Genomic DNA, 24,738 nt, shown 5'->3' on the forward strand with positions numbered 1-24,738 from the left:
TGTGATGCACCATGTTATCATTCAAATACGCCACTATCAAGGAACTTTATCATGTATAGATAATCACACTGAAAAGGCTTGGTGGCACAAAAAGATGCAGATTTGAAATTTTGTCTTAGAAATACTGATCTGATTTAGGTTTTTTCTGTTTACTGCACTTCACATGAAGTTAACTGATGAATAAAAATTCATCATGAGATTATTTTTGACAGCATCCTCACTTTACCATTAGTGCCTAAAACTGCTCAATTTCTTTCCCTAAATTCACTTTCTACTGTGCAAAATGTGTAACATAAACCTGACTGACAAGCATTACAGGCTTTGGTTGCCATGGTCACCAAGAGGTAAAAATGCAATTTCCTGTCAGGGAGGAAGCTCCTTAGAATTTAGAATGTGGGCAATAGCAGGTCTGTGATGTAAAAAGCTGTAACTAACACACACATACACACACACACACACACACACACACACATACACTATGAAAAATCACAAATTTCCCCTTGCTGTTATGTACACACACCTCCTTTATCACACTGTGTGTGTCCTTATCCTTATCTGAAGGAGTGTGTGATTAGGCTATAGCAAACGTACTGAGTGTGTGTATATGTGTGAGTGTGTATGAAGTGATGAAACTGAACTGCATGCCTATGTGGACTCAGTTTGTGCTGACTTCGCAGTTTTAATTCTCTTTCATGAGCTTAGACCTGCACAGTGGATGGAGGGTTATATTAGAGAAAGATGGCGTGGGGGGTGGGGTGAACACCACAACAGCTGTGGCCCAGACTCTGCACACACACACACACACACACACTCCTCTTTTTCTTTCTATCTCTCTCACACACACAGACACACAAATACACTATCGCACGCAGCCAGACTGATGAATGATACGTGTTGGTGACAGAGAGAGGGCAGCAGCGACAAACCCAGAGAGAAAATCAACACGCTAAACACTGCCATGTCACCTTTTGGAGTGAAGCTAATGAGGGCAAATGCGCAACTCTCTTCACATGTGCATGCTGAATGAAGATGAAGCAGTAACATAGTTTATTTTTCCCCAGCTGGGTGGCCTGGGTTAGGTTAAAATGACAGGAATAATCAGACATTATTCAGTCTCTATCCAGGGAAAAAAGGGGCCAAGGCTGCAGGTAGAAACAGCAGGAAAAAAAACAAGCATACAGCACCTACTCCCACTGATCTAGTGCTGTAATGACATCTTGCTTCTGCTCCAGCATATAGAATGAGAGAGAGAGACAGAGGGTGAGGGAGGGAGAGAGAGGGAGAGAGAGGGCATGCAGGAGATCTGTCATCTATTGGTAATCCACAGCAGATTTTAGCCCCCCACTGACAGGCTTCTTTGTATCTGTCTGGCCCTCTGTCCTCTGTGTGTGTGTGTGTGGGTGGCTGAGAAGGCATGGCAAGTGCTTTGCTATGAGGTGTGGGTACAGTATGTCCAACTGCAACACTGGTACATTCACAACATGTAATCTAAAAGATCTTTAGCATAAACCATTAGCAATCAATGACTTATCAGATATCAGACTTCAAAACCTCATGAAAGATTTGCTGTGTGTGTGTGTGTGTGTGTGTGTGTGTTTGTTAAATGACATAATCAGGCCGTGTAGAGATTAACCTGATCGACACAGGAGTGTATGTTTACTAATAGTAATGAAAGAACGAGTGATAGAGCATTTTTTAACTGCTGGAGGCAGTGTAATTTGTTTGTCATCTGAGCTTAATTTTTTTGATGCAGTTGCTGTTCTGAAGAGAAGACAGATGAGCAGTTTGAAGCTGTTTTAACTCTGATCTGTATTTTGTATGTTTAGAACAGGGCCTTGACTTAGCCTTTTTGAAAAAAACCTTCCTTTCATAGGGGATGGATGGTGGAGAATTATTATAACCGTGTAAAACTACATCCATTAAATTTGGGTTTAATGACACTGAATGATAGTCTTTTGCCAATGCAGTCTTATTTATTTAGTTTTCACTTCTGTATAATCTGCCAAATCAGTATTATACCAGAGTACCCAAGTCCTGATTACACTTGGATGTTGGCATTAATGGTATTTACAGGCTGGAAATCTAGAATTCCAATAACTCTGAAATGAAATACAGCATTACCCTAGCACTCTCATCTAGTCAACTGTAACAAGCCACAGACCTGAAATCAGTCTAGTCCCATCAACCACGTAAACACATGATGGGACTTATTCATAACCATAACAAGTCACATTCATTGAATCCTCTAAACAATATACTGCATTGTAGTATTTATAGCATACCAGCAAAAAGTCACAAGAGAAGAATAACAAGAAGGAAAAAGGAGACTCGAGAATATTAGACCCTGCTTAGTGTTTTCTAACCTGCTTTGATTTACCAATTCTGTTTCCTTAGCGTGCGGCCAAATGAAATTACCTCTCACCAGCCTGACCCTACTTAACACCAATTATCAAGCATCCAGCAGTTGCTCCTCATCTCCTTTCTTCTCTCACTTTTTTCTTTTCCCTGTGTGCATCCCATCAGTTCTTCCCTTGCTTCTCTCTTCCCTAAGCAAATTTTCCCATCAGCTACCTCCTTGTTTCTTTCCCCTCACCACTTTATTTCATCGCGGCACAACAAAGACAACAGATTGATGTTTTACAAACAAATTTTACCAAAGTGTATACCCCTTTTCCCTCCCTCTTCACATTGATTACTACGTGTTTTTAAAAGACTTCTTCTTCATCTGCTATGAAATAGTCTGGAGTTTTTTTTTGTGTGTGTACACATATGAGGTTTTTGGTGAAATGCAAGTGATAAGTCTGATATATTCAGGACACTCGTGGGTAAATGGCCCCTTGTAGAGTACTCACAACACCTCTCAAGGTGACAGACAGGTAGAAGGATGTAGGACTGGATAAAAGATTGGGAGATAAAACCTCTTCAGCCCGATGATTTGTGTCAGAGGGTGCTTGTCTGTCAGCAGCACTACACGCAAAAGTATCACAGGCAACACAGGCAAAAGACTGTCAAGGCTGCTGTGTGCGCGCCTGCTTGTGTTTACATCTGCAAACAGCAGCATACAGTGTGTGTATATATACACAGTTTGTGTATGTATTCCTGACTATGTCTGATTATTTCTCTTTATTTTCCTCCATGCATGCAGCTTTTTTTCCCCTCTTCCTCCGGCATCAGTATCGGAGAGGGATCTAAGAACCAGCCCAGGGCCCCAAGGTAGCTGTCTAGATTGAATTTCAAATCAGTGTTACACAAGTTGTGTTCTAGTCTCAGCTATTTTCAACACACAGGGTGAGACACTGCCAGGAGGGAAAGGCAAGTTATCTGCATGTGTGGGAAGCTGGATGGGCGATATTATCATAAGAAAGATGGTAAAACAGACTTGACTTGAAGAAGAAGGATGACGGTCTAAGTCAGTGGTTCAATTTCAAAGTTATCAGAGACTCATGAGATGGGGGGAGAGAGTGGAGTTCATGAAAATCAGTGATCAGCTTCAGTACGAGCAAGTTTAGTTTCATTAATGATCTGCATTACAGATACGAGTCATTAAAAGCGCAGGACATGATGTTATATATTAGGTTTCACTATGAAGGTTAATACATTACACATTAAACATTATGCTGGTGGGGATTTTTGTCCCTCACAGAGAAGAAACTGTTAATTTTAAACTGCACAGGACTGGATTCCCACAATCATAATCATTTCCAAGATCTTTGTAACGTTTATAGACCTGAAATAAATACCATGTCAGTTTTCTTTTACTCCTTTTTTATTGCCACTGAGTGTCAATATGCATTACCATCATCTGCAGTCTGCAGAAATGTGGATCATGTCAGCTCTAGTGGAACATTACAGGGACCCCACATATAAAAAAACATAGCTCTACAGCCAAAAACACCTGAGACATTAGACTCACCTGGAGTGAAACATGGTGTTGTGATGAACTATCAATACATACACAATACACAGACTTGTTATAAGTTTTATATGATGATCAATCAAATTCAATGCAACAATTTAGTTTCCAGGTTATAGTGGCTTATATAAAAGTACATTATTACTCTGTGAAGACATATATTATTACAAGTGGGCTCTGCGGTATTGTCGCTCATTATCCTCCACAGGAGGCGTTATAGTTGTTGACAAATGAATTAATAAAAACTTCATTTAAATGTTTATACAGGATTATGAATGCTAAATAGGGGAAACCTACAGTATGTTAGAAAGTTTATGAATGAGAGAAAGTCATAAGATGTCAAAGGTTAGTTTAACCTCTTTAACCAACTTTGTCACACAGTTTTCTTTATCTTCCACCTCCACCATCTCATTCAGTTTATCTCACTAATTCCCCCCTTTCCCAATTACCCCCACTTCCCTCCCTCCTTCTTGGCTGTCTGACCCTCTGCTCATAATAAACGCTGCAGGCAGAAACTGAGGCCTTGAGTTTGGAATCTAAATGTATGGCTTTGAGGGAAGCTGCATAGCTGTGGGCTAGGTCACTATCTGTGACCACCAGAGCTCTCTGGCAACCCTTGAGATAGATGACTGTGTGTGTGTGTGTGTGTGTGTGTGTGAGGTTGAGTCATGACCGAGAGTCAGAGAGAGAGAGACAATGTGCCTATCCAACTGTCTCATCTGGCCAGATGGCTGGGAGTCCCTGTCTGTATATGTCAGGGATCAGGCCCTGGCTTACGGGTTTGCAAAGCCCTGCTGCTGTCTAACTACACTCTGTGGTTTGACACGACAAACTACACATAATGCTGGAAACAGAACACACAAAATGCTATATGACTACTGGGCTTGGAGCAGGCGAATGAAACATGCACTCAACTTCTATATAAAAATATATGAGCAATAAATGCTCTGATCAAAATTTGATTGTCAGTAACTGAAAAGCTTTTAATACCCTGAGACACATTAAGTACTTTAACATTACTTCATAAATAGAAAATGAGTTTTGTCACAAACCCTGCCCACAGTTTCTCTTCTCTCATTTCAGCCTGGGAGGGTTCAGCAAGCATTTTGCTTGGGAGAAAGATATACAATATACATACATATATATATATGTGTGTGTGTGTGTGTGTGTGTGTATATGTTGTCCAGATATTTCAAAATGCAGCAGGCAGACAGTACAAAATGGATGTTAAATCAACTTCCATATCACTATGTGTAAACTGAGCATTGTGTAGTCTGGCTTTAAGAAGCATCTGTAGTGAAAGTGCAGGTGGAAAGAGCTAGTGTGAAATCCAATTGATGGTTGGTAGTTTTGGACCTAAGGTTGTGTTGAGTGTTGAGTAATGTTTCCAAGATTTTCAGAAAATCCCTAATGCCTGGTCAATGTGTAGGTGTATGTTTGTATCAAATAATTCTCCATGTTGCAGCTATTTAGGCCGAATCTCAGTTAGTTCTTCTCAGTATCTACTCTGCTCCCCATTACTCTTTGAGCTATTTCTGAAATTGCTGTGATTTCTTTCTTTCTTTCTTTCTTTTTTTGCTGGCCTTAATTGACTGGCTTGACATATTCAGTCATGTTCCCCTGGGCTTAACGCTCCACAGAGCACAGTGTTTAAAGACCTGAAATCGCTGTGAAGACCTAAAGCAAAGCTGCAGAATATTATATATATATCTGGGCTTTTGGGATCCCTTCCCTACAATCATCTTAACGGGCTCTCCCGAGCCATGAGCGCACTTGGAATATGTATTTTAAAAAAAGGGGGGAAAAAAGGGAAATCTTATTAGTATCGCTGCGCATTTTTCATTTTCACAAAGCCACATTTTGGTGAATGCTTCAGCGCTTTTCCATGTCAGAGTAAGTGTTGTGCTTGTTAGTCGATAAGTGCATTCAGTGGTAGCTTTCAGTAAGAAGTGCTACCAAATGGCAGCTTTCTGATATCAATAGGCTAAATGTTTGATGACTCAACCGCTTTTCAATTGCATTTCATTCAGTCAGAATAATCAGAAAATAGGCCTCAGTACAGTTTTTGTGATATTACAAAAGCATAACATCAAGGGGACTTTTTTTTCCACTGCGACAGATGTTATAGAAAGAAAATGACTATTTTAGTCTAGCTAATAATGAACATTGACATATTTGCTTTTTGAAAATCATCTTTTTGTACCATTTTGCACCATGAATATTTCCTACTTTTTACATTACAGGTATTTTCACAGCATCGGAAAACAACAATACCCTAGATTTTCTCTGTGTCTGGGGTATAAGGTGTATTAAAAGACATGCAATTTCTTCCCTCCTATCTTTGTCATACTGGATATATAATTTTGTTGAGTGTATTGCCCTCTGGCAGTTGTACTTTCATTGAAAGCAATTATTTTTTGTGAAACAAACAAACTCCTTTGGGGCATCCTTGTGGCCTTGTGGTTTAAAGCTTGGAACAAAATGGAAAACTAACTAAAACTTGCAAAGACTGGACCACAAATAAACATTGTTTCCACCAACACTTCCATTATTCTTTGAAAGTCAGGATTGAGCATAAACCAATGACAGTAAATACACTAGATAACGACTGCTCATTAACTACTGGAGCTGTAGAGGTAAATGATCATACAAATTCAGCAAAAACACCAAGTGTGTTTTCTTGTAGCAAAACAAACAGGCATGGCAACTGGCAGTTCTTCAGTGCAATTTGCATGGAAAAGGCAAAAGTTTGAGCAAGATCCTGGATGGAGAAGTGGTGGCAACGCAGACTGCATAGCCCACAGAAGTAAAATATCTTATATGAGAATGTTTAGCGGAGACTGGTCCAACTTGGTGTGATCAATCGTCACATCCGAGTCATATTCACCATCAACAGTCGTAATGTGTGTCCCCGACTTAAGGCACTTACCAAGAACTGTGATCGGGTTCAAGTCCGGCCAGGGACTTTTGTTGCACAGTCGCATGTAATTTCACATCTCCCTCATCTCATTTCCTGTCATCTCTCTACTGCTGACTCTCTGATACAAGCTTAAAATGACCAGTTAGGCTGAGAATTGCCTTGTCTTGACTGAGTGTCTCTTTTGCAGATTCAAAGACAAACGCAAATACTACGATGTAACAAACTAATTGTAACATTTACAGACATTCTGTGAAACTGAAAATACTCTCAGAATAGAGTCTGCACTTTTCTTTAATATGCATGACGTGAGGTGAACAGTGTGGGTTTTGATGGTGCAGTGTGGCAGTGATACTATAGGTTCATACACTGCTGTTGTCATGTATGCACTGTATGTTGTGTGTGTGTTCACTAAGGGGATTATACAGTATATTCTTATGTACTTGAAGGATGGGACAGGTCTTTACGCTTGCGGTTACCCTTCTTTTTGTCTGTCTTCCCACACCATCACCCACAACAAACAAAATGCACATCGGTTTATCCTCAACAATCAGGAGCGTTTCCAGCAACGCAGAGCCGCACTTTGTGATATTTACATATCCATCCACAGAGGATTAACCGTTTTCAATAGCACAAGTCTCAGGCAATCCTTCACAGGGTGTGCAATTCATGACAGGCTTTGCACAGAATGTGAACTATGAATTATGCAGAGCATGCACAAACATCAAGGGTATTCCTGGGTCAATAGTGATTAGATGTCAAAATGCACAAGCTTGGGGATGTTTAGAACAATAATCTTTTCTCTCGCACAGCTTTCCTCAGTATATTTTTCTACATAAAAAAACAAAGTTGGATCTTGAGCAGTAGTTCTTAATGGCAGCCACCTGTCCCAGAAAAGTCTCCAGGACTTTGACAGCTATAGCAAACTGTCCATCCGTGCCAGGCAATCCACCATGAAATGAGGGATGGGAAAGATTCACAGGGAATGTCAGGAGTGATGTGGATTGTTGTTTCCCTCCACTCTATCACAAGTTACACACCCAGCCACTCGAAAAGACTGTCAAAAAGAGCAGTCTTTTTGTAGGAGAAGGAATTACTACACATGAACAGCGGAGCACAGTCCCTCTGCGATATTACTCCACTCAGGAAATTCCTCCAGAAAGCCTCCACCAGTTGTCTCTATCCCTCACAGCTCCAGAACTTGTGAAAGACAGAGGGAGATGAGGACGGGGAGGGACTAAGGCTTCAAAGAACCAAAAGCCTCATTCAAAGTAAATAATGTGGGAAAAAAAGTAAAAGACCCCATCCACCTTGACACCTCTGGTCTTAGAGAGGCAGTGGAAGATCAACGACATTACTTCCATAATGAAAACAAACTGCATAGTTCTCAGCTTGTTGGGATCAATCGGGATTTTGAGAGCTTTACTTGTATGCGTCTGTGTGCAAGTTTTTGTTTCTGCCCGCACACAAAATCAATGGGCATTACCACGTGTCTTCGTCTCACAGGGACTGAGTAACAAGCCCTGGTATTCAGCATGACATGTAAGCTGAAACTGATGAGAGGAGGAGGAAAACAATCCTGGCCCAAGTGTGTCAGTAAACTGTAGGAAATGCAGGGTTAGCGAGAAGCAGCATCCCCTCTCCGACTTAGTAGGATTTTTGGGAAAGATACAGAAAGCTACAGTTCTGGGTATCTTCTCACAGTCTGAGTTCCCGTATTCCCTCTAATTGTTCTCTGTGATCTGAAACATGACGGGTAAATAAAAGGGTGGATGCTGCCATGTCTTAAGCTTGAACACATGCAATTTAATTGGAAGGTTCTTCAAAGATGAAGCAAAGCTGTGTTTTAGGATTGTTGCGTGTTTTTCTCTCAGTCATAAAATAAATTTGAGGTTCTAGGGAGGCTTCAAGAAAATCTTTGACCAGGGTGAAAATACAATCACGCTCTCCTCTTGGGATAGAATTCAAAGCGGATTCCCAGACTGGAAATTGGCAGATGACTGGGCCAGAATGAGACTGAGATACCTGCCAAAACCATATAAATCAAGCCTTTTTTTTTTTTTTTTTAAAATGGAGAATCTTTACTCAGAAGCTCTGCACACAGGTCCATCCTCCACACTAGCCTGGGGTGCAGACCATTAAGAATTTATTTGATTATCACTAAGTAGTTGCTGAACAGCAAACACCAATTAGAGCAAATTATGTTAAATCCTGGGAAGCATTAATTTTCCAGACCCAACGCCCCAACACAAGCGTGTAAGCAACCACACACACGCACACTCACTGCTCTCAACTTGGACATGGAGTGTGTGTGTGTGTATGCAGTTGGAGCCAAGAGAATTTAATTGGATTGTGAGTAAGCACTGTGGACCTCCATTATCTTTGCCCATCTGTGGTGAATATCTTGAGGTGGCTCATCCAAAACAATCCTATTATCTTGACCCAAAGATAAGAAAAAGACACACATTTTCTCTCTCTCTTTCCCATACACAGACAGACACAAACACAAACACACACACACAATATAAAATCATTTAATATCACCTGCTGCAGCTGCTAGAGATCTTTCCCTCTCTAACAACAGTCTAACTGTCTCTCCCTGCCCAGTAGTGTCCAGTGCGTATGACCCTGCCACCTTAAAGTGCCCTGACTGTAAACCAGCCAGCCATGTAAGGTCACAAATACATCTTCATCACTTTCCCTGTCTTTCCTCTCCCTCCTCCTCCCTCCTCCTCCCTCCATCTGATTTCCTTTTCCTGAAGGACATCGTGGCTGCTGGCCAGTCACTCCCATCCCCATCTGTGTTTACTTAAATTGAACATGAACACACCACGAAAGCAGATAAAGACTTTCAGATGCACACACACGTGCGCACGCACACACACGCACACATACACACACACGCACATAGCAGCAGATCCACAGAGGAACATGGCGGCCGTTTATTTTAGGATATCTCTGAAGACTTTAATCCATAACAAGCTAGAACGGCTTGAAAGGCTAGGTACCATTTTCCCCTAATTAGTTCAGTGTGAGGCTTGTTAAAATGCCATATTCCAGCAGCACATGACTGATGACAAAATGGTGTTTGATTTAGTGGTGCTGTCTTTTTTTAGGCTCCCTAATGAATGTGTTTATTAATTACCTGAGAAGCTCTGAGGTAGCCGCAACAACCTGTTCCGTTAACTGCTAAAAGTTACAAGCTCCTGCAGTTCATCCATCACTACACTTGGCTTGAAGAGGAAACAGCTCAATTTTTAGCGGGCTGTCAGTTATTTTCAACACTGCTTTTCTTCACCATCCCAAAATAGATTGCACACCACCAAGTGAAACCTAACTACATAAAACTCAAAACTTCAATACCTCGACCAAAGAAAGCAATCAACAGAGTCTTTCCAGAAAACTATTTTGCGGGTGCGGCCCCCAAATCGAGGCATGGGTGTTTGTGCTTCGTTTCTCCCACAGCTGAACCTTTCTATTTAAACCTGTCAACAGTCTTGTTGTGCTTGGTGGTTTGTGGTCAGATGCCATTTCCTAAATAGAAACCATCTATCAGAGGCTAAGTGGTGGCTGGGAGATGTCATTGTGGTCATGAGTGGGTGACAGTGGTGAAGAAGGAAGTGGTGAAACCACTGGAAAAACAGTTCCAAGGGTTGTATTTATCCTTGTGTAAGAGCTAAGTGGGATGGAACGAGTCCAGTACACTTGGGGGATAAATAGAGTTAATTTGTATTTGAAAGGAATAAGGAGGAGACTTTGGATATCCTCACACTGGAACCAAGAATACATTTCAAACAGACAGGTCTTATACATCCAGTATCCATCCAACATATCGCTCTAAAGATATATTACAGCACATTTCTAGTGCAGTAGATGATGCTCACAGTGAGAAGAAAGCAAATGAAATTGTGGATCAAATGTTAAAAGACAAGAATCTGAGCAAAATATTTTCAGATTTTCTCTGTACCATTAATGTTCACACAGTGTATCATGAGACAGTGTTCATGCATCATCATGTGACGGCTACATTTTGTAACTTGACCTTTAATGTCACTGCAAAATGTATCCCAATGCATCTTGTAATGATGCTGCAATGTTGTTGGTGCATTGCTGCTCCTTGTGTATATACCATTTTAGAGGGGCACAGTCTTACATCATAAAGTAATCCACTATACCAAACCACCAAAAACATTCTTAGAAATAAACATTAAGTTGAATCAAGACGTCTGTGACATGACTTAAGCTTGAGAAAATAAGTATATTTTGCAGGATTTAGCATTAGGAACTAGCTAGCATTACGTTTTTAGCCACATTAGTGGCATGGCTCTGGGAAATGAATGTAATGAAATGAAATTTTGTATAGACATTCATGGATTCCAGATTATAAAGCCTGCTGACTTCAAATTAGCAAATGTTTGCATGTGAACATGCTTAACTAAGACGGTGAGTATGATAAACCTGCCAAAATTCAGCATATTAGCAGCGTCAAAGTGAGCATTTTAGCATGCTGATGTTAGCATTTAGCTCTAGGCACAGTTAGCTCACAGACTCTTAGTTTTGTAAATTTCTTGGGTTGACTTGATAACTTATAATCAGTAAGTTTGCTGTATGACAAGCAGATGAGCAAGATGAACACATTAGACAGTAATGTGTTCATCTCTTTTCTTTTATCCACTGTACAGACGCACCACGCAGTGATGGAGCTGTAAGGCCACAATGCAGCATCAAAGAGAATAAGACATTTTTTATCTTTTCTTCCTTGTGTCGCTAAACTCTCTACAAGCCCACAGGTTGATCGGCCCACTGGGAAGACAGCTGTTAGTTGAAACGTTCAGTCTGCTCATACATACGGTCTCTGTCCATATCTATGAATGCTGCCAAGGGATGTAGAACACAGGGGGATTGTCTGCTAGTTAAACAGCTGTGGATTATTTTCTCTTCTCAGATGTAAAAATAAAAAATATCATACCTCTGTCAACTGACAATGAAAACCTGCTCTATCCTTTGTTAAATCCAACATGATTATATAGGGTCAAGAGGAAGTAGCACATGCAGACGACACATACACATCAATCTGCTGCTTTTTCATATCTCAGACTGGCACTCCTTTTGTGACTCTTAGTCAGCACTGACTAAGAGTCTCCCTGCACCTCCAGCACAGAGGCTCCTCTGTTTGCATCACCACTGCCTGGACCTGCAAAAAGGAGGGTGCATAGGAGGGGAGGGCTGACCCAGGCAAGCCCCTGGATCAGGTTCCTGCCTCCCTGACCTGGTGATACCAGACCTGGCGGCCCCTCCCACATCCTGCCCTGACAATGGGCAAAGCTGGGGAGAACCCTCCTCTGGTTTAATTGATAGACAATGATTGCATTCTCCTCCCCCTACCCTGGCCTCTGCCAGGGGGATAGGGGTGTCACACACAGCCTAATTGCCACCTTGCATGGGACAGGCTTAGACAAGCATGGGCCTAGCTCACAATGGATGTATTAACCTCTGTGCATGCTATCACAAAAGGCCCAAGTTACAGAACCACAATGCTCTCTCTCTTTCTCTCGGTTAAGGAACTGTTGTTTCATTCATTCGGCTTGGAGAGAGATTCAGGTGGACTGTGATAGATCTACCTGGGAAAGGTTGTTATCTAATGACTGAGCTCAGCTGTAAGGGGTGGTGCAGTGCGTGTGGTCCCATTGTTAAGGGGCAACAGTTGATTTAGTGACAAAGTAACAATGAGGCATGTGTGCTCTGTCATTTTCAGACAGCTGTAATGAGAAAAAGAAGAAGAATCATCCCCATTTTGCCAGTCTAAGCCCAAACAATTATCCTCATTATGGCTTCTGAGAAAGACTGAAATTAAAAAACATCAGGGCCATTAGCGAGATTTTATGTCGCACCGCAGGTTGTTGTTTAACTTGTCAGGATAAACTGTTAAAATGGAAGGTCTTAATCACAGATAGCGGATCCACAAAAGCACTTAGATGAAAATTAGCCTTTGAAAATTCCCCTCAATTAAATACAGCGCTCCTGAGTGCTCATTTAAGATAACCAACCTTGGATATTTTGTGTAATTTCAGCAGATACTGCTGCTAAAGGTACACAAAACTTCCTCATCATAAGCCAAAGTTAAGCCTGCATTCCTAGCCTCATAAAAAGAGATGCTCATTTGGGACGTCTAGAATTCACGTCCTGGAGCGGAATGAATTTTAAGCATTCCAGACAAATGCGGCAGCGACATTCCAAGAGGGAAGCTTAGGAATTCCCCTATCCAGTATTTTAGACTATAATGATATGATAGGATGGCTGAACGACATAACCACTTGAAGCGGTGACAAAGACAGGGTCAGGAACCACAACAGGCATGCACAATTGCAAAAATATAATTCACTTGGATGTGGTGTGAGACAGAGGAGCACACACGCTCTGGTCCACACCCACAGGCATAGAGGCTAACATGAATGCATGAAAACATGCACGTACGTTGTAGGTCTGTGATTCAAATACGAGGACCAAACCTGTTGGATTCAAGAGTGAAGAGACTTCTTCATCTGTCCATCAAATCTTCATCTTTTAAGAAGATGTGTGTCCAAGGATGGCTGAAGGAAACTAATGTTATCAACTCCAAACCACCACAGCACTCAAGGTGCATACATTTACATGCAAGTGGACCTCATCATGTCTTCATCAGAGATACAAAAGCATCTAAATACAGACTGCTTTCATGTGCTCTGTGAACATTTAGTGTTTGCTTGATCAACCTTAAAGGAACAATATGTCATTTTAGTTTCTATGGTCATCATCAAAAATAACAAAGATAGAGTGTGCATCATAGTCATATCATGAGTTTGTCCTCACACTGCATCACTGCAGTAGCTTTCGTAAGATTCTCCAGTCTGCTGTTAAGTCATAGTTAGCGTCATCAATTGCTGTGATAGCATTAGTTACGCGCTGGTGACTATGGGCTCACCACTCACCACTGACCAAATCAACCACAGAACACAGATGAACAATCAAATCCATGGATTTATTAACATAAAGACTCAAAAATCAACCCAAGAGACTAAATAAATGACTACAAAAAATACAACAGCAACACAAAATGCTGAGAGGCAGCAAGTCCAGCATGCTAGAAGCCTTTCTCTTCCTGATGCTGCCACAGGAGCTTTTAAGTACTTCATTCACAACCAGGTACACCTCACTGATACCTGATCAGATAGCACCTGGGTGAAGCCACAGAGAAGACAGGAGAGGAAAGGGACCAAAAAAAAAAAAGGCTGTAAAATATTGCGGTCACTAGGTTAACTGCTGAGATCTGGGGATGTGGTGACATTGCTGCAACAAGGCAAGAAGACAAGGATTCAAATGAGCACAGACTAATTTGACATTTGGCAAATATACTGATTTGTTCTCTCGCTCAGGCTTAGATGAAATACCTCTCTCATGTCTCTACATCCAGCAGCTGGTTAGCTTAGCTTAGAACAAACACTGTTAGCCTGGCTCTGTCCAAAGGCAACAAAATCTGCCTACCAGCACCTCTGAAGCTCATTAATTTAAATCTTTTTTGTTTAATCCAAGTAAAAACTCAAGTGTAAAATCAACATGTGGTTTAACACAGAGCTTTGTGTCAGACTATTACTATGTTGACACACAGGCGCAGGTTGCCTGACAACCTCAAGGTGACAACAAGTCTCCACAAAGTTACTGTGAAATTATTCAAGCTACTGAAAAGAATTCCTTGAAATTTTTTGTGCAATCACAGCAGTGGTTCAATATTTAATATTTGCCTTCATTTTCACCTCCAAATAAATGTGAAAAAACTGGAGGTGTGCTCACAACATCATGGTCACATACCCCAACCTCAGTAATGAATCGAATGTGTAAAATCCATTAAAATAAGATTCAGGTTATGTTCACTGGTTGTTTAAATCAATACTGACATGATATCGAGAATCATGTTCGATGAAGATCCTGCTGAGGCTGAATTTGGCTGCCAGAGACTCTGGGGTCAGTGCCTACAATGAAGATGTACACACACATGCAAATCACCCATTGTATCATCTCTAGCAACTCAGCTGGCCTGTAATCACATTACGATTAGGGTACTCACAGCTCTGCCACATTGTACACTGTGAGTGCATAAACACTTGTTAGACAGCAGAGAGAGAAAACGCAGAGAATCTAAAAATACAGATCAGAGAGGTTCTGAACGGAGGCGAGGGACAAGACGAGGATTAGTACTGCCTCAGCGAATCAAACAAACAAGTCCATAAAGGAGCATGGACAGGAGGTGGAGACAGAGAGAGAGAGGGAGGAAGGGACGGATGGGGACGAAAAAAAAAAAAACCCACCACCACTTCCTCAAGAGCTGACCTAGTAAAACATTCATGAGAAATGTCTTTATGTGAAGCATGCATGTGTGAGTGTGAGAGTGGGGAGGGTGCACGGGGAGTTTAATGCTTGGGAGTCTAAAATAAGATGATCTTCTGTGTTTCTGTGTCTGTGTGAGTGTGTGCCTGTCAGGAAAAAAAAGAAAGTTATTTGAGACTTGAGATGGCATACAGGCGCGCTTCAGTGCCAGATGCTACACTCTCGACCCCTTGAATCAAGAATAGACGCCGAGCTGAGACACAGACAAACCAGACAAGAGTGAGACGGAGGAAGAAAGAGGAACATGAAAAGATGTGATTTCTTTTTCAGCACGTCCAACAAATGGAAAAGAAGTGAGTTAGTCGCAATTATGACAGATGTGAATGATCAGAAAATGACTGATTGCAGAGCACCCACATGTGTGGCTGTGCCCAAACACACACTTTAATGAGAAGGCATAATTAGATAATGGGCAGAACACATATACATGATTGACACTTCAATTAAATATTGCACACTGAAAGTCTGTGGTAGACTTTATGAAGACTTCACTAAGCCATCTCTAATACTCAACTCAAATAGTGTGTGTGTGTTGTGATGACTAAACAGATGTGACAATCCACTGAATGCAGCTGTTACATGACTGTTAAGCAGCCACTAATTGACTGGCTCATCTCACAGCCTACGAGAGGTCAAGGCATCACAGCGCCCACACACTGACTGCACTGGACACAGACGCGCACACACACACGCAAGCACGTACATGCACAGTTACCTAGATATACACACTTCAAGTGCAAACAACCCACATCATTTTGCTAAGCAACATCACATCGTGAAGCTGTGAGATCGAGGATTTCGTTAAGTGGGTTTGTTTAAATGGATGCCTGAAATAGGAAAATCATAAAGAAGTAAATGGGGCCAAAAGAAAAACATATAGAACCTGCATACATGGTAGAGAGCCACGCTGAGATCAGCCGGAAATTGGACGACACAAACGTCTTTGATAGACTGAATGAAGGAGGTGGACGAGAAAGGTCAAGAGAGGATGAAAGAGGAGCATGGAGGTAGTGGAGGGGTAAGAGAAAAGGGGCTGTGTAAGGTGAGCAATCCTCTGCCACATTAGAGCAGCTTAAAAACCAAATTAATCTTAATGACCTGTGGAGGGAGTCGGTAGTGCCCAGAGCCTACAGAGGAGCTGCTGGGTCTGGCCCTCTCTGGCTATCTGGCCACAAGTACAAAGCTGCATGAGAAACAGATGTTGTGAATGCCTGACACCGGAACACTTTGAGTGTGTGTGTGTGTGTGTGTGTGTGTGTGAGAGAGAGAGAGATAGAGACAATAAAATATAGAGGAGAGACAGGGAAAACACAGCAGATAATGTTTGACAGCAGATGTTATCTTTGCCCCGTATGTTCCTCTCTGTCTGATTTTCCCAGCTCTCCAAAACACAGAACAAATAATGAGAGTTAAATCAGAAAAGGATGAATTACAGCGGCTATTTCTGCTACAACTTACTGTTAGTTACAGAAATATATTGATGAGAAAAAAGGAATATTTAGTTCACTGACAACATTTTTTACATCCAATGCCAACATTTCTAAACTTCTTTCTACAATATCTATGCATGGCAACTACGGTATGGTTAAGGTTTTGAAAAAGTTGGTTCAGGATAGGGAACATTTTAATTGCAGATCAGTCTCTCCACCATTACTTTATGCCTCACTACAGCACAATGCTTCCTGCTGAACTCTGGTGCTATACATCAATCGAAATCCTCCAATATAGATGTATCTCCCGGGGACACTGGTCTGCTATACCATAAACAACTATACCTTAAAAATATCAAAGACTGAGCTTCAGTTGATCATGTCTGATACAAAATAAACAGCAGCGGGAAGTGATTTAAACTGCACCCCATGCTTCATCACAAACTAGAAGTTCTTAAGTTTAAAAAAAAAGTTAGCTTCAAAAGCTAGTCCTAGCTAAAGCTCACAGTGTAAACCAAAAATAATGAAGTTCACTACTTTTATTTTGTTCCCTTTAAGTGCTCAAACTCCGCACCAGCTGCAATCAAAATGTAAACTTTTGAAATTAACTATTAGCTTCACAACATTACCAAGAAAACGTCGTCACTGACCACAACATCTGATGTCAACACACTGAAACTGTCTTTTGGGAAACGTACAAGACTGTTAAGTAACATTTGTGTTGCTTAGTCAGTCTGCCTACATCTATCACTTACCATACAGATTTTCTCTCTAACTGTCTCATACATCTGACATTATGCTGCTTTTGCTCTTCCTACATACTTCTTTATTCTCTCTCTCTCTTTATACACAAATCTGCAAATATGGAAAACTATTCAAAACAGTCTACTGTGAACACACAAATACAAACACTGACATATGTTCCCTAAAGTGAGGACACATAAAAACCATTTGCCAGGCGAATAGATATTTGAAAGAACATATAAACTGGATGCACACACACACACAGACACGTACGCACGCGCACACACATACACAAACACACTTCACTTTAAATTTATAACCTCCTCCATCTCTGACCACACCTGCGCCCCACAGACTGTCATTGATTTCAAAAGCCAGGTCAGACAAATTGCCTGGCATCCCGAGCTGCCTGCCCTGTCCCCTGCCTGCCTGCCGATTGGTCTAGTGTGCTTATGCGACACGAGTGGACTCAGTGGGATGACTGTGAGGCTGCTCTGATGCCAGGACAGCACAGCAGGGAGGGAAGAGTTGCTGAAAACCTGAGGAGTCTCTCCCTTGCCAAAGCACTGCTCAACCAGAGAGGCTGATGAAGCCACGAAGTCGTGCAGCCAGTTTACATAACCCATCAGTGAGTGAAAAGATAGATGTGACAACTCAGCCGAAGCTTTTTATAATATGCGAGATTGAGGTCAGGAGGAAAACTTCATCATGGAGTATAAGATGGGGATGTTAATGTGAAAAGATTTGACGTTTCATCACATTTAAAGACTCTTTATGCGCTTCAAGGCTTTTTGACTTGTCACAGTGAAAATCATTAGGGATGTGTTAAATGGTGAGTGGTCTGGAGTGAATGAGCTATTTTTCTATTGTGTGTAGGCAGAGTGTGGTTCTCGCAGTCATCACCCTCTGTGTAATATACCCACAGCATCTGAGTGAGCAGCTACAGCTGCGGCTTGGCTCGCTGCTCGTGGATTTTCCAGCACCAGCCCTGGGTGATGGAGGGTGCACGAACTCCGTAACCCCCACAGCGTCCCTCTCTTATGGCTTGTGTGTGCATATATGTGTGTGTGTGTGTGTGTGTGAGAGCCACAGCTGTGCGAACAGCTGTCTATAGTAACATACTTTGTCTGTGTCTGTGCGTGCATGCCGCACACACACACACACACACACACACACACACAAAGATAAGCTCAGACGGCACCTTTCAAAACTGTGTCCAACTTATGAGAACCAGCGGCATTCTTGTGGCCCTTGTGGGAGCTTCTTAGTGAAACACTGTTAGACAAGTGAATATCAAAGAAGAAGAAAAAGCTAAAAAATGTACAATCTCAACAATATTTTCCCCCTTGCAGGCCTAAAATAGTGAAACAGATGTCAGCTATAATGATGAACTCAGGAGGGGATTTTGTGTGTGTTTGTGCAGTGTATGCCTTGCACGCATATATTTACGTGTGCATGCTTGTGTGGTTATGCATGCATGTGTATGTTTATGCATTTATGCATACATGTGTATGTAATCATGCAGCATTTATCCATGAAATGAGACACGCAGGTTTTTAACAATGGGACTTGTTTGGATTGGGATGGATCTTCTGAAGCTTGACGAGATTTGGCTTCTCCACATAATGTGAGGCCATTATCCTTCTTCCTCTCTTCACTGGATTTCATTGGGTTTTTATCCATGATTGTCACCGCTTGTGTGAAAAGAGACAACTCAATCTGCAGACCAGCTTTTATTGTCATTTGGTCCGCAGATGCTTGTTATCTGAGTCACGAGTTTAAAGGATTGTGATCCAGGCATATGGAGCCGAAATCCCTATGGTTGGAGAAGATTAAATGGCAATTCTTGTATAGAGGAAATATTTGGAGGCAGTAAGTGAATTCTCCAACATCAAACTCACTGTAAAAACCACAAACCATCAAAGACACTTTATGAACAGCTCTGCTTCCTCCTGCACTTTACATGAATGCATGTACATCAATAATGGAATCATCAATCTTTCATGATCAGATCAATAACCATAGCAGGCAGAGGCCATCTCCAGAGGACATTAGATGCTTTCAGTCTTAATTGAATTCCCCATCGACAGACAGACCCACGGAGGAATGTCAGGCATAACCCGAACTGGGGCACAGTAGATATGATGAGGCCTCCATTGGACTTGTGGTTATGAAACAGCCTGTGGATGATAAAAACGAAGCAGCCTCTTGGGTGTTGCAGCTAAGAGGCTCCACGGCCAACCCCACTGGCTTTACTAGCGCTAAGAGCCTAGGCTTGTCAAAACTGATCAGGGCTCATGCAGATGAGGATGTGTTCTGATTCCCCACGGTGCTAAAGGACGGACATGTGTGTCCTATATATATGTTCTAGCACATGCATTTACATGTAATGAAGCCTGTGTGTTGATATAACAGCTCTTGGCAGGACTGGGCCATGTACACAACAAACAGGGACGATCAAAGTCCTTTCTGCTATTCTTGCACTGCATAAATCCATACTGAACTGTGAGACTATCAACAAAACCAAAGCAAGGGGGGTGAAAACAGGCTTGTCAAACAGCGCGTGATGGAGAAATTAATTCTTTCTTTGCATATCTGAGGCTTACACCTCCTCCCTCAATCCCTCAACCCTCCATCTGACAAATCCCATTAGCATGACATGAACATTATGGTTCTGTATACACACTACAACGAGCATCTTGGCAGGGAACGGGTAGTATGGGAACTAGGGGGCATGAGCCAGACAGACTCGGAAAGCCTGGCGTGGAGGGTCTCCATTCGGCCTGTAACCCAGCTGGAAGACCCAGTTCCTTGACAGGTTGGCAGTGTTAACTGCTCCCCTACCCTCTGGTCTATCACTGCCTCACATCTGTCTTCCAGTACCAGCCCTCTCTCTTTTCACTTGCCAGTTCATTCCCCTCCTTCCTCTACAGCCTTTGCCCACTTTATCTCACAGACATCCGAATTCCCCATTTTTGTTGGCTTAAGGATGATTTTCCATGTGACACCATTACGTTTCGTCCAGTTTCACATGTAGTAGTCAAGGCATTACAATTAGTGCTGATATCTGCTGTTTTGCAGAGATGGCCCTTTTAAAAATGGTTTATAATATTCACAAATGAGGAACTATATTTAGAGGAGTACACATTTGATTGTCATATTAAAATACATGTGAGGCAAAATGGGTCATAAATACTTGGCTAGGAAAAAAAATTTTTTGGACAGATTATTCTTTGTGAGGGAAAAACAAGATACTGTGACCTAAAACATTTCACCAAATTGCAGTTTGAAAAACTAAATGAGTGTCTTCTACCTCATCTTTAAATCACCAACCACGATCACGGCATTAGTCAGACAGATAAAAACGAAGCTCTAAACTTTTCTCCCAGAGCAGCATGGAGAAAACATTGCAGTGGAAGTGTGTGGCAAGCTGTCAGCTTTGTGCAGTCTCCGTGGGCCGTGCCAGTGTAGAGATTTGCATTTGGCTCAAAGGAGACCTGAAACATCAAAGCCTCTTTAAAGCGCCACTTGATGCTGCACAATGGGACAGGTGAAAGAAAACAATGCAACACACTGATGCTCTGAACTACTGTACCCAGAATGCACCGCTGCTCCTAAAATAAAAGTGGGACGCATCAATGCCACAATGGTGAAAAATAAATCTTGTGTTGCGCTTCAACAAAAGTAGAACAAAGGTTATTTTGCCACATCATTTCTCTCAGATATTTCTGTATTTCCTGCTCAGAGGACTTTTGTGTGATACCGTAAACACTGGAGACAGATGATAGTGACAGTCAGAGCAAGGTGTTTGGATAAAATATGACAGGCTAAATAAAGAGCTGCAGGAATCTGTAGTATATAATTCAGAAACTGACATCTAATTACTGTCAAAACAGTTTCTGACAGCAGCTGGGGAAGGCCACATTACTTATATCTACTGTAAGAAAGCAGCACAGCTCTTATACATTTTCAAGTTTACTGGACAGGGTGTCCAATTTCTGCTGCATTTGCGCCATTATTAAAGTTCTAAAATGAAACTTGGAGCACATGTAATTTAATCATCTTTGCTCATCTACCCTATGGATTCTCGTAAGTCTGAACCTGAGACTTCAAACTTTCAATCATCTGAAGGTAAATTGAAAAATGTGGTGACAGACGTACCATTCTATCCCTGAAATATCATGAGGGCAGCAACCAATATAAGTCTAGAGCAAGTTTCGACACCGACTGTTTGGTGTTTTTAATGAGTTGTGGTGAAATGTCACACACTGACATGACCTTTATTCCCATGGGACTCGTTATCCATGCTTTATATGTTATAACTGCATATGATCCACAATTACCAAAACACTGGATTAAAGCTTATGATGCATGACTTTCTCCTTATACTGTTAATACCACAGACTGCCCTGAGCATCCAGCCCTGAACCTGACCGCACCTCAACATGACACTTACACTCATACATACTACTCATGCACATATTGTCTAATTGTCCATGTTGCCTAGAAGCGCCCCCTGAATGTCCAGTCCTTTCTAATAGCCACTCAAAAGTACCCACACACACAGACACACAAACAAGGGGTAATCTCAGTTCTTGTTAGATATGACTATGCCAAATGATGCCTGCTGGGTGCTGCTGTTGACCTGAAAGGTTTGCGTGTATGAAAGCTATAATAGACGCTCTGATTGCATTGTTTGGACAATATTCTCTGGGGCCAATTTTATTAACAATGCCTCTTATCCTAATGAGCAAAATTCAGCCACTGATTGACCTTGAAGTGAAATGTCAAGTTAGGACAGAGGAAAAAATGACTCATTCAGACAAGTCTGAAGTACCACAGCTGCTGTTTGTGTGTGTATATTAAGGGGACAGATTCAGGTAAAGAGGAGCTGAATAAGGCATGAGTACACCAAACACCTAGGTGAATAAACTTTGAATAAACTTTGCTGCGTCTCCATAAATCAAACTCTGACAGTGAAAAGATATTCAGTTGCAACATTTCATCATTCATTTTCAAGTTGATGTTGAACTTGCAGGCCTGGACTCCTTATCCTCACACTTAATGTGACTTAATGTGGCTGGTATGGTAATGGGCTCGGTTCACTCGAAATAAAGAATAATTGCAAGCTATACCTGTGCAGGTCGTCGCGTTGTAACACTTGGAGTTTTCAGAAGGCATCACTCACTGTTTCTGCAGGCTAAGACACACAAACAGCCTCCTCTATCTGTCTCTACCTCTTCCCCTCTGTTTCCATCTCTTTCCCCCACAATCTAATACCCTCCGCTGAGGCTCTCATGTAGAAAACCCTCCTGCATTTCATAGCAATCAAACCAGGTTCCTGAGCAATTACCTCTGATCGCGGCCCAGTTGGCCTGGACACTGTTTATTCCCGTTGGCACGGGAATCCATCAGGCAAAACTCACTGGCAGCTAAGAGGGAGGGCATTTTCTTTTTTTTTTTCTTTTTTTTCATGTGCAATGCGACTTTGCCAGCATATATGCCTCCCCAAAGACGTCTCCACGACGGCTCAGTGCTCATTTTAATTAACACATAAGCCTGTTGATGTTAATTAAAAAGCAGACAGACGATTCCCCCATCAGAAAGAAAGATCACACAGAGGGGAGAGCTGTGTATCTGAGCACACCGAAAGATGCAGCGGCAGTGCCTGGCACTTATTCAGATGAGATTTTGTGTAGCCCTCTTGAAACATATGCATTACAAGTGGGCGCATCAAACAGATTTTTGATGTTATGTTATTTTGGGGCGGGGGTGTGGGGGGTGTGAATGCAGATTGTGTTTTACCATGGCTGCTGCAACAATGACACTATCTGAAATACCAAGAGGACACAGGCACAGGATAATATGTAAATGTGGTTTAACTGTGCTATCATGCAGTAAGTTACTGTGCTGCTTACTTCATGGGCTTGAATAGCGCTTGTCCATAGTTCTGGAAAGTCATGATGAGCTTCAGCTGGGTGCCTCCCGATTTCATGGCTGGGGAAGAAAACAATCGAAATGTCAGATCGCCGTCTAAGCTGCACAGGAGCACAAACACACGCACACATGATAAACATAAATACACACACAAATACACTCACACATTTCCACAGCTGTTCCCTTATTTGCCAATTTGGAGAAGGCAATTTTGCATGAATGCATAATAGGGCTATCACATCTGCTGAACAATTTGCCAGGCACTGTACAATCAAAGTGAAACTGTGGTAGTTAGGAGCTGGGTGTGACTGAGAGTGAAAAACGGCATGAAAAGCATCTGCTGACGACTAATGTATGACTGATTCAGGGGTTTGATGGAGTGGTGAACATGGAAATGGACAATTTTTCTGAATGCAACAGGGTGACTGCGACTTTGAGCCAAAAAAAATCCACTGAAACTCAGAGATGAAAATCCTCTCCCATCACAAGTTTGAGGAATATCATTTGCCTGAAAATCAAAAACGAATTGACCCCGACTATGTGTTCCCATCCATGTGTGTACACACACATGTGCACCAAAACAGGCCTGATTCTGACCATATGTGTCTCTATAAGCTCCCGTGGACTGTACACATTGTCAGCAATTGCTTGTGCGTGTTACACACTCCCCTCCTGCTCCCATCAACCAACCTCGCGCACCCAGGGAGAGGAGCTGGGGCACATGTCCGACTATCACTCACGTCTGTGTGGCGTCTCCCAGAGGCTGAAGGAGACTCACTGTGAGCTCCCTGCCTTCATCCAACTCAAACAAAGGGACCGCGGGGCCTGTCTAAATGCCTTGTGTTTCTGTCATAATGGACAGGATTTTGGGTGGATTTGCCCATTTATTACAGCGCATTAACTTGAGCATATTACACAACACAGTGCTTCTGCCTAACCCCAATATCAACATAAGCCCCCTGTGGTGGACCCACTTACTGACTGGCTTGCTGGCTGAGTAGCTGGCAGTACTCTTACCCCTGCACGGAGCTGTCTTTAGCGTTTATTGACTCTCTTGCTGTTTGTCCCCCCACCCCCTTTTCTGTGTATGTCATCCTTTTTACTCATATTCTCTCTGTTATTCTCTGTCTGTCTCACTTAATCTTACTCACCGCTGGCAAGCCTCCCCATTTACCGTGACTCATTTTCAAAAGCTTCTGAATTTTACATACACTGTTGCACAAAGTACAACCTACATCACCCCGGGTCAGTGCCTTTTTCTTTACGATGGAGGACGGATACTGAGTGAAATCAGAGCCAAAGAATACACTGAGAGTATCAGGCATATATGTGTGCCAGATTTGCTGAAGCCAGGTCAAGTGAATGGTGCCCCGCGT

At 42.1% G+C, this 24,738-nt stretch overlaps 1 protein-coding gene across 1 annotated transcript in view; it reads right to left on the minus strand.

Moving 5' to 3' along the window:
• The window catches only part of fam20ca (FAM20C golgi associated secretory pathway kinase a), a 37,036-nt gene that overhangs the window by 7,696 nt on the left and 4,602 nt on the right, over window positions 1–24,738 (minus strand). The window contains 1 exon segment of the mRNA XM_018671365.2: window positions 23,344–23,422. Coding sequence (XP_018526881.1) covers window positions 23,344–23,422 — 79 coding nt within the window.

This window comes from Lates calcarifer, linkage group LG11 (genome assembly GCF_001640805.2).
Source record: "Lates calcarifer isolate ASB-BC8 linkage group LG11, TLL_Latcal_v3, whole genome shotgun sequence".
Lineage (NCBI taxonomy): Eukaryota > Metazoa > Chordata > Actinopteri > Centropomidae > Lates > Lates calcarifer.